Source organism: Thunnus albacares, chromosome 13, assembly GCF_914725855.1.
Source record: "Thunnus albacares chromosome 13, fThuAlb1.1, whole genome shotgun sequence".
Taxonomy (NCBI): domain Eukaryota; kingdom Metazoa; phylum Chordata; class Actinopteri; order Scombriformes; family Scombridae; genus Thunnus; species Thunnus albacares.
In genome coordinates, this window is record NC_058118.1 from 31,461,936 (window position 1) to 31,473,764 (window position 11,829).

General features: G+C 36.0%; 2 protein-coding genes across 3 annotated transcripts; both read right to left on the reverse strand.

Annotated features, from left to right (window-relative positions):
* Positions 1-687: 687 nt before the first annotated feature.
* nhp2 (NHP2 ribonucleoprotein homolog (yeast)) lies at positions 688-4,274 on the reverse strand. The gene is made up of 4 exons (XM_044370173.1): positions 3,946-4,274; positions 2,897-2,966; positions 2,698-2,803; positions 688-1,671 (listed from the first exon to the last, which is right to left on the reverse strand). The coding sequence occupies exons 1-4, from the start codon at positions 4,109-4,111 to the stop codon at positions 1,546-1,548; spliced, it is 468 nt and encodes a 155-aa protein (XP_044226108.1). The 5' UTR covers positions 4,112-4,274; the 3' UTR covers positions 688-1,545.
* Positions 4,275-5,347: 1,073 nt separating this feature from the next.
* LOC122995146 (cornifelin homolog B-like) lies at positions 5,348-8,448 on the reverse strand. 2 transcript variants are annotated; one of them, XM_044370178.1, is made up of 4 exons: positions 8,286-8,448; positions 7,650-7,750; positions 5,951-6,105; positions 5,348-5,826 (listed from the first exon to the last, which is right to left on the reverse strand). In XM_044370178.1, the coding sequence occupies exons 2-4, from the start codon at positions 7,747-7,749 to the stop codon at positions 5,704-5,706; spliced, it is 378 nt and encodes a 125-aa protein (XP_044226113.1). In that variant the 5' UTR covers position 7,750; positions 8,286-8,448; the 3' UTR covers positions 5,348-5,703. The 2 variants fall into 2 exon arrangements, with proteins under 2 accessions (XP_044226113.1, XP_044226112.1); XM_044370177.1 differs by lacking the exon at positions 8,286-8,448 and having other exon boundaries at positions 7,650-7,812.
* Between the last annotated feature and the right edge of the window lie 3,381 nt (positions 8,449-11,829).

Consider the following 11,829-nt stretch of genomic DNA (forward strand, 5'->3'; position numbering starts at 1 on the left):
CCTTTACTTCAGTCCTGTTCTGAATGTGTTTTATTTACTTACTGAATAAAGTTCTGGGGATGAAAGAGTAAAAGAAATAGAAAGAAATGAAATATGATAAAAGACTTTAATAACAATAAAAAATAATAAAGTCTGAGAACTGAAACTGAATCATAAACTGACAGCACATTTACTGAAGTATAATTTTAAGTTAAATATTTCTGTTTTTATGTCACTTTATACTTTTACTCCTCGTTTCTTTAACAGCTGCAGTTACTTTGCAAGTTGTGACTTTATTCATAGAATCTAATTAAAAGATGAAACTATACAGTCACAAGTCTGGACTTTATCATTCAGGGCTTTATTCTTTAATTTTAGTGGCTTATTTTCTACATTGTAGAACAAAATTGACGACATCAAAAGTAAAATATAACACATAGAATCATCAGAGTCACCAGCAAAGCAGGTAAAGTATTTTTGTATTTCCTGTTTTTGGATATATATTTATATTTATGATCTTTTTGGGATTCAAATGAGATGATTATAGTTTTTACTACATGATTCTTTGTGTCATTTCATAGTTCGTAGTTCGTTAAGGTTTGACTGGTGCTGTTTTATATTTGTGAGCTGAGACACAGAGGAGAAATATTGATCTTGTTTTATGTAGATTTTGTTTCACAGCTGAAAAAAAAACACATCAGACAAAAGTTGAGTCACATTTCTTTTAATTAAAAAAAGAATCTGAATCACAAAAGTTCTCATTTTCAACAAATTATAACAAATATTTATAAGAAACGAGCTGATACTCAGCTGCTTTTATATCTATAATAAAAAAAAAGACATTTAAAACACCAAAAACCCTTCAAGAACAAAAAAACACAAACATGATCGATTAATGGTTTGGTGTCATTTTACAGATGAAAGCAGGAAAATATTTAGAAAACACTTTATTTTACACGTCTGTTATTTATTGATCATTTCCTGAAAGTTTCTTGGAGGAAATTGAAAAAAAAATCAGAACTAATTAAAGTTAAACTGTTTTATTTAGTTTGATTAGTTGTTCACTTTATTTAAACTGAAGCAAATATTTATCATAATTTTTTTACTGGAAATTTTAATCTTCATAAACGTTGAACTGTGTTTGTCTGCATGTTCACTAATCGTCATAATGATAATTGATCTCTGTATTTTTCCTTCAATCAGCACTGAAATAAATGATTCTTTCCAGGAAACTTCCAGATGAATCATTTACAGACCTGTAAAAGAAAGTTTCACCTCATTTTAAACTTTATTTTTCTCCACATTTCCAGCGTTTCCCGCCTCATGTCAGTAGGTTTCAGTTTAAAGTGAAGAGAAACTCTGTTCTCTTCTCTGATTGGCTGGTCCGGCGGCGCCTCACAGACCAAACTGTGTTAATTCACTTTCACACTTTTACTGAAACACCATCAGAATATTTGATCCGACTAAACAAACTCAGGACAGTTCAGGGTCGAGCTCTGAGGAAAAAAAACGCCGGACTGTTCCTTTGTGACGTTTAACAGAGCTGCTCTGTGATTGGCTGAGGCCTCACAGGGGTTTGGGCAGGCTGGACACCTCCTCCACACACTCGTCGTAGGCCTCCTGGTAGTCCTCGTGAGGTTTGATCAGGATCACGCAGGTCGGCCTCTTGGAGCCGGCGGACGAACCCAGATCCTGAACAGAGACATGAAAAAGGTTCATAATGTGACCCTGAGCTCAGAGAAGCCTCTGATTGGCTGAGAGGTTGGACATGTAACATGTAAACAGATTAGCAGCCGTCACGTGTAAAGACGACACCAGATCAGTCCGTCGAGAATTAACGTCCAATTGATCTTAATCAGAAACTCAGAAACATGTTCAGACCTTCCTGACAAACTTCATGTTTTAGGTTTCTAGAGGATCAACAGTGATGTCATGATGTCTGTCTGTACAGCAGTGCTAACGGACGAGCTAACAGACGTGCTAACAGACGTGCTAACAGGTGTACTAACAGGTGTGCTACCAGGCGTGCTAACAGGTGTGCTAACAGACGTGCTAACAGGTGTGCTAACAGACACTCTAACAGACACGCTAACAGACGTACTAACAGACACTCCAACAGACGCGCTACCAGACGTGCTAACAGGTGTGCTACCAGACATGCTAACAGGCGTGCTAACAGATGTGCTATCAGACGTGCTAACAGGTGTGCTACCAGACATGCTAACAGACGTGCCAACAGAGTGCTAACAGACGTGCTAACAGACATGCTAACAAACGTGCTAACAGTTCATTCAACGTGACTTTTCATGGTGACAATTTGCCAAAAAGCAAACAAATATCAGACAAACAGAAGTGACAATTCTGTTAATATTAATATTAGCGAACATGGTTCTTATATCTTTGAAGCAGTGACATTCTCCTCCATTCATTCATACACACATATTAACTCTGTGGTGAAAACCTGCAGACATGCAAACAAACAACTCAAACTATTTCTACTGCATGAAACTCTGTGTTTCATAAATACATCCTGAGAACATTTGATGTTCACTTCACGTGCAAACTGACGGTATTTCTGAGCAGCTGAACTCAGTCGGCCATGTTGTTATTTCCAGGATAAGACGTCGTGCTTCTGCTTCAAGACTTTATAAAAACTGTTTCCCAGCTTTTATTTATTGTATTGATCACAGGTAAGATGTCAGCGGGTCTCAGACTCACCACTTTAGAGGGGATGTAGGCGTACGGCAGGTTTCTGTCCTCACACATGACCGGCAGGTGGCAGTAAACGTCGATGGGCAGCGTGTCGCCGGCCAACACCACAATACTGCAGAGACACACGGTTGTTTACATCAGTGACGTACGGTCATAAAGTGACAGAACGGTCCTTTAAAGTGAAGCTCAAACATGGCCGACTCACCCTTTCTCTCCTTTGTTGATGAACTTCTGAACTTCTTTCACTCCTCTGCGGATGTTCTTCACTTTAGAGGCTGAAGTGACAAAAACATACAGATCCAGACTTCAGTCTAATATCACAGCTTCTCATCTTTAAAGCTTTAACTATGATCGATAAAACATAAAGGCTGTTGCATGATTTCTGTTGACATTTCTATGATCGCTGTAACATCTGCTGATACATCAGAGTGTGTTTAAACCTGAGCAAAGTGAATTAAAAGTGAGCAGGAATCATATATTATTTATATATAAAGCTGAAGACTCATTAAACGTGATGAAGGATCGTTACAGCTGCGAGCACGAGGCTGATCAACCATCATCCATTCATCCAAACTGTGGACTGTGGACTCCATTAAAAAGGCACAAAACAGCCAAAAATCTCCAAATTGTGTGTATTTCCATTGACAGAATATCCGCCGGATCAATCAGCAGAGTCTATAGATTCTAACAACATCTCATATCTCGACTTACAGAGTGTTTAACATCTGCGGATATGCGAGAAAGTCTTAAATCTCCCGGTTTTTTAAAAGGGAGTTTTGTGATTTCGCCATAAAAACATCAGAAGCTGAAGGAATCGACACACAGCAGCAAAACTGGACTCAATCCTAACAAGAATCAAACATCTTTTTGTTTTTATAAGTATTAAAAAACGAACTAATGAAACATATTTCAGGATATTTCTTCTATATTTCTATCAGCTGGCAGCACGAGGCTCAAACTTGATCCATTCAAACGATTTCTTACAAAATTACTAAATATTTCCAAACAGCAAACATCTCAATAACAAGATATAAGCCGAATTAATTATACTATCATTAAGATTAGTAAAAGATCTCAATTAACTACCTAGAAGTCTCGTAACATCTGCTGACATGTAAGAGAGTTTAACTTTGTTTTTTTTAACCGAGTTTGGCATTTTCTCCATAAAAAACACAATAAACTGAAGTAAACCGGCTCATATCGGCGCTGTTTAGCAGCTAACGTTTGATTTTATGTGTTTACGGTTTATTTTACCCTTTTTGACGCATTTGTAGAGTTTCTTGCTGAGTTTTTTGGAGGCCAGCGGCTGAGCGATGGGGTTCATGAAGGCGATCAGCTCCTGGTAAGACTTCTCGCTGCCGCCGGCTGCTGCTGCTTCCTCCCCGTCAGCAGACACCTTCTCCTTCTTCGTCTTCGTCATTTCTGATCGAACTTATAATAATAATCAATACTCGGTAAGTTGTTGTCTGATCTAATATTCACGTTACCCGGTCACAACATGCACAGATACCGCACGTGTTCGAGCTTCTTCTTCTTCTTCTTCTCCTTGTTTTCCTCTGACCGGAAACTGAACAGCGCCGCTGGCGGCCCGGAGGATAAAAACAGCTTAAATATATATAATAAAGAAGATATATAACAGTAAATATCCTTATTTAAGCAGGTAAAAGTCTCACTGAGATTAAAATCTCTTTACCGAGAGAGGGAGCAGCATCAAAACTGTTACAACAGTAAACACAAACAATACAAACACAAACACAACTATTCAGTTAATATGTTAAACAAGGTGAAAATACAGTTGTGATGCATAAACAGGAAGTAAAGTAGCAGTCCGGCAGCTGTGTTTCCTCCCTTCATCTCCTGATTTTATATCACTCTATTTATTTTATTTCTAATACCCTCACATACATGATTTATATGCTTATTGTTATTTTTTGTGTGTATTGTCCGTTACAACATAGAAAATACACACACACAGACTAAATTTGCAGTATTATGAATAAAAATACGTGAAAAAACAACAGAAGTTGATGTAACACAAACCACAAAATGGTATGAAAATGAATAAAACAGATAATATGAGAGCAAAATTAAATAAATAAATAACAACAATATATACTACAATAAAAAAAACATTGCATCCGTTCAAGAGTCTCAGCAGCGTTTTTGTCAATGAAAATAATGACAACCTCCGTATAGTGTTGATATCTTTGACAAAAACAGGAAATGAAGGTTAAACTTTGATAAGATTGGATCTATTAATGTCATATTTCGTCCACACTTAAATCAAAAACCGGCGAAAAGTTTCCAGTGTTCAGTTCAGAGTTTGTTCCTGGCAGCAGAAATCATGTTTCAAAGGTAAAGAACGAACTCTGAACTTTGACTTTTAACTCAACGTAGACGAGAAATCCTTGGAAACGTTGATAAATTCAGATATTTGAACATCTTCATTTATAAACAGGGCAACTCCACGTGCTGAGGAAGATCACGTGATATAACCGAGAGCTCCAGAACTTTAAGGTGAGATTATATACAAATGTAAACCAATGACAACTTTTGCTCACTTTTTCTTGTTTTTCTCTACTTTATTCGTTTCTTCATTTTTTTTCTTCATTAAAAATATTCTGAGTAAATCAGATGTTTTTTGTGAGTGTTTTATTGTGTATAAAGATAATTAAAATATGTAACTAGTGTAGAAAAAATAACTGCAGTGATGTCAAATCAAAAAGTATAAAAACAAATATTTGATAAATATGACAGAAAACAGAGAAATTACAACATGTATGATAAAAGACATTCAGTAAACATGTTTACTCATTCAAGATAAACAACCTGTTAATTAACACACTTCACTTCTGATTATTGGTATTGATTATTGATTAGTTACAGAGAAGAATCTGACGTTCAGCCTTTTAAAGGTGCAGTCTGTAGAATTTTTTGCAACCTGAATCCTAAACACTGGTCCTTTAAGTCGTGAGTCTGTTTGGGAGCAGTGATGTCACAGCGATGATGTCATCAGCTATGGATGATGTCACCCAGCACAGCGGGGAGCTTCCTCTTCTTCATCTCTCTGGACATCTGACACCAGACGCAGGACAGGCAGAAGGTGGAGCACACACAGTCGTTACACAAGCTGCCCTGCAGACACCACACAGACCATTTCGTCATCAACAACAACAACAACAACAACAACAACAACAAAGACAGAGATAAACATGTTTCCACACATTCTGACAGTAGAGATGAAGACTTGTGTCCTCACCTGGATGCCGTAGCGATGGCGTACGGAGACCCTCATGGACATGGTGATGGGCGGGATGCAGCCGAAGACGTCCAGCATGGGGAGACAGAGACTCTCACCCAACTCTCTGCTGGTTTTGCAGGCGAAGCAGGGAAAACACCAGAATGCAAAACAGCCTGCAACAGAACAACAAACAACATCAGGAAGAACACACAACAAACAACAACACAGAAAACATCCTATGATCATTTTATTGACCTACAATAGACTATAAGTCAGTTAAAGTCAGTTTTGTATTTGTGTATATGTTTTACATCATGGAAACAAGTATTTTTACTGAAGTGAGATATCTGCGAGCTTCAGGCCGAGCAGAACTTCATTTAACATTTTCCATTTAATCTTCAATTTCATTTTCTATTTTCAGACTTTCAGTGATGAAATCCATCTCACATGTTCGTCTTTAACAGTTTGTTTCTGATCGGTTCCCTGCAGGGATCAATACTGAGTCCACATGTTCAAACTCTTCAACAGCAACAATTCTGGATCAAACTGTGACACATTTGCATAGTTTTCACACAGAAAGCGTTCAGTGACTACAGCCTTCAAATGTCCTCAATACTCTTCTCACTCAAACACAAACAAGCAACAAAACATTTGACATGTTTACATCCTCAGTTTATGTTCAAACACTAACATGTATTCATACTGAAATACATCTATATTCAACCAAAAATCAAGACCAAAGCTTCCTGCTGCGTTTCTATGACTCGTTCCTGTAGATACACTGTAGTACGTTCTATAGAGAGCTACACATCTGACTGTATTTACACTATATACACATTTATACACTATCAACCATTAAACTACATATAAACACAATATACACATTTATACACTATCAACCATTAAACTACATATAAACACAATATACACATTTATACACTATCAACCATTAAACTACATATAAACACAATATACACATTTATATACTATCAACCATTAAACTACATAAACACAATATACACATTTATACACTATCAACCATTAAACTACATAAACACAATATACACATTTATACACTATCAACCATTAAACTACATATAAACACAATATACACATTTATACACTATCAACCATTAAACTACATATAAACACAATATACACATTTATATACTATCAACCATTAAACTATATATAAACACAATATACACATTTATACACTATCAACCATTAAACTACATAAACACAATATACACATTTATACACTATCAGCCATTAAAACTACATCAACACAATATACACATTTATACACTATCAACCATTAAACTACATATAAACACAATATACACATTTATACACTATCAACCATTAAAACTACATCAACACAATATACACATTTATACACTATCAACCATTAAACTACATATAAACACAATATACACATTTATACACTATCAACCATTAAAACTACATCAACACAATATACACATTTATACACTATCAACCATTAAACTACATAAACACAATATACACATTTATACACTATCAACCATTAAACTACATAAACACAATATATCTGTGTATTGGTAAAGTTCATCATGTGGACTCAGTGTTGAACTGTTCAGGGAACCAATCAGAAACAAACTGTAACTTGTGTCCTGATATTTTGTGCTCCAGTAAAAAGACTCCCTGACTGTTGACAGTAAACTGCTCAGCGTACAGTCTCTCATGTCGTGGCAGCAGTCACAGATCCCTGAGGCCCACTCAGCTGCGTCAGAGGAAACCAGAGCCTGAGGCTGCCGCAACACCGGCCGGCTCATCCTGACACACAGAAACACACAAAGTATCTGCGGTTCAAACACACACATCAAACACACTCTGTACATCTGCATCATTAACTGACCCCAGAACAGCACTTACACCTCATTTATTCACTTTAATCACTTAGTTAATTGTATTCATGTTTCTTAACCTCATGGATTTTATTTGTCCTTTTTTTTAAAATCTATTTTATATTTTACTCTATTATATTATTATTTCCTGTATTTTAATTACATTTTCATTATATTTATTTCTCATGTGCATTAGTCTCAACTCAATAACTTAAAGAAACAAATATAAACCTCACTGGACATTTTCAGTTACCTTTTACACAACAATCCAATTATAATCATACAGCACACTGAACAAAACAAATACACAATAAATAATAATATGAAACATAGAACATGTGAAGCTGTTCAGCTCATGTTTGACCTTCAGGTTGAATCTGAACTGAATCTACACTCATCTTTACTTTCTATGAGGGTGTAAAAACATAAAAACTGATAAAAACAAGAGAAAGATCAAATCTTACCTGTGTTTGTCTGACTGAGAAACTGATTCAGCTGCTCTGATTGGACGAGGACGTCTCTCAGTGAGACGAAAGGTTTCTGATGAACCCGCCCGACCCGTCTGACCAGATGTTTTTACTTTTTTATGGTTTTGTAGGAGAGAACGAGACGTGACGTCACACAGACTGAACATCACAGACACTTATTCTAAAATGTGATTACAGATAGGAGTGTGGTTCCATTAAATGTTAAAACAGCTTGCCGTAGAGGTTCACATAGTTTTTAGCTTTGAATCTACTGACATTTACACATTTTATTCAGACATCATCATCATTTACAAAAACACATTCACAAACATCTTCATGGATGTACAAAGAGCCAAAAGGCTTTGAATGATTTCTGAACATCATTTCACAAATTCCTGAACAGTGCAGGATGGTGTTGTAGTTTGTAACTCTGACCAACAGAGGGCGCTAATATTCATCAGCATTTATCATCGTATCTCTGTCAGTATGAACCAAAGGAATAAACAGTGACACCTGCTGGCTTTAATCACACATGACAGCTGAGTGCTGATGATGCACAACTTATTCAGAAACAGTCAATGAACAACAGCTGTCAGACTGAATGTGAGCTAAACACATTAAACTGACACTTTAAACAGTCCTGAAACTGTCAAATACCTTCAATCTACTATATGAAATTAGATATGAATTAACATGCACACACACAAAAATAAATGGAGAAAACTAACATCAGCTACTGATCATCATGAACTTTATTCTCTACACAGGAACTAAATAAACACTCCAGAGAAAAACTAGTTTATATAATGTGACATTGATTTTACATTGATATAGTATAAAAATACTGAATGAAGGTTTGGCAGCAACATAAACTTTAGTTTCTATTGCTGCATCTCTTAGCTTGGTTAAAATACTGAATATCATCAATGAAAAGATGTTTTCAACAGTTTGTCTGTGATATAGTTTAGAAAGATTCCAGAGAATATCATTTAATGACTTTTATTAGCTGTTAATCACTAACCATACCACCTTTGAAACAAAGTCTCCCTCACTACCAGCATGATACTGGTTATTAAAACATGCACCAGTTTAAAGGTGACTGAATGGGGCGACCCTTCATACTGACATTAAACTTCTCTGACAATGAATAAAATGTTTTACACAAACAAACTCAAGACTATTTGAAACCGTTTGAGTTCATTTGATGTCAAACTGTCAGAACATAATCACATGACTGTATTTAAGTGCAGTTAGTGACGTGTTGAAAGCTGATAAAATGTGTATCTGTCAGGTTGGTGAGCTGTTGTTGACTTGCTAGCTAGTGACAGTGTTCCTAATATAACTGCAGCACATTTTACTGTTTGATGAACAATAAATTCACTGCAGAACATCTATTAAAACATGGTTTACTTTTACTGCTCAACATTAAACACAACTAAACAGCATATTATTAATAATCTATTTCATTCATTTATGAAAAGCAGCAGCATCATACATTGAGCCTTTAACACTCAGTGTCAGCTGTGTACTTATTTGAGTCATGACTGTTGGAATTAGTGTTAAAATAGTGCAGACGTGGAACAATGTGTGGCACAGGGGTAACATTCATTAAGACCTGCATTATTGTCTCTGATGCTGTGAAATACACGCAGTGATGGAGGAAACTCAACTGCAGTCTTGTTTATTGTATCTCATCTTTTTCTGATTTATAATATTATTGGATTTGTTTAATTTTGATTTCACATTTTTCCTCCATTAAAGCTCCAAAGGCAAACTGCTGTCTTCAGCCTTTACTGGAAGTGTGTTGTGTAACTAAACACTTAGTGAGGACAGAAGAACAGTTAAAAGAAAGAGAACAGCAGCTTCTCTCACACACTTGGCTTCCTGGAAGTCACAGACCACCTCTGAAGTGACTGATCAGATCATAAATAGTCCAAAAGTTCCAGTTGATAAAACTTTATAACGTTAAAGGTGAGTCAACAGGTTGTATAATACAGGTGTGTCTGTGTGTCCTTACATGACCATTAAACCTGCTCATTATATCAGGTTAATGATTAACAGATATTCACATTAACTGGTGGAAACTACTAGTCTGATTCTTGATTAAATGTAAACTCAACAATACAACAAGATTTCCACTGAGAAATGATGGAAAAATGCAGGATGAATGCAGTAATATTTAGTAAAGGCTCAGCACAGGAAGCTGCTGACACTGCAGACACTCATTTGATCTGATTGATCCTAATTAACACGTCCAGCAGTAGCAGCCAACAAAACAATTATAATATAATTATAATTAATTACAATAGTCCAAGTGCTGCTGGCCTGTTTAACAACTGTACTGGATTGTCTTATATTGTCCAGGTGTTTGTAATAAGTTTCTCTCCTCTATATATGAAAATGAGGTCGACTAAATATTGGAAACATCTTTCAAAGTAATTAAGTCCAAAACAACAACCACAGAACCAATGAACCTCAACAAAACTTAACACTTATTGCATCACTGTTGTATTTCATTGTATTATTCGGGTGTTTCTATTTTTCTGGTCACTTAGTGTGTCAACAGGCTGAATTTTGACTAATGAAGCTTTTCCAGAGTTTCCTCTGATGTTTCTGTTGTCTAAACAGCATCTTGTTAGCAAAGCTAATTAGAGTCAAAGAGGATTAACGAGGTTTCAAACCTTCCACCAGTATTCAACAAAGCAACATAATAAATCACTACTAGCACCATCTCTACTGGTGTCACATCATTTTAACCCCCGCTGACACAAACATGATGAAACCTGTTGCTTACGTTACCTTTAGATGCTGAAAATCATTTTCATCAAGCTGATGAGTGAAGGTGAAATTAATCAGCAGCTTCAACCAGGAAACCAAACGTAGGAAGAACAAACATGTAACTCACAGCAGGAAGATTTCAAATGTCAGTTGCTTCACAAACAGTCTCAACTTTGAATTCAACTTTAACTCGAAGTGACTGTAAAGAAATATGATCCCAGCACAGCGCTGACCTTTGGAATAAAGAACCTGGAACAGCTAAAGTCAAACATTGACAGACTGTATAAATCCTCATCAGATTGATTTAGTCTTTATTGTCCATTTGTTCTCACAGCCTGGAGGAGGTGCAGCTGAGGCTGTTTATGCAGATTCGGCAGCGCAGTGCAATTTTAAAACACAATCTGCAGTGTGACTTTTGACATCAACAGATCTTCTTTAAGGGCTTTAGTCTAAACTCGAGTGTTCAATAAAGAAAAGCAAAGAAAGAAAACGTCCACTTTAGTCCAGTGAAAGTTGATCTAATCTGAATCTGATAAACTGAGTGTGAAATGTCCTAAAACAGCCACCGTACAATCAGATTGATAATAAGTGTAGACATGTGGGAGCAATGAGAGACTGAAGAACACAAATACCTTCAATATAACAAACAAACAAACATGTTAACATGTCATCTTATTACAATATTACAATGCAGAGAAAACAGTTTTCTTTGTTCTCAATGATTTCACATCTAATTTAAACTCATTTATAAATGCTGTAAAAC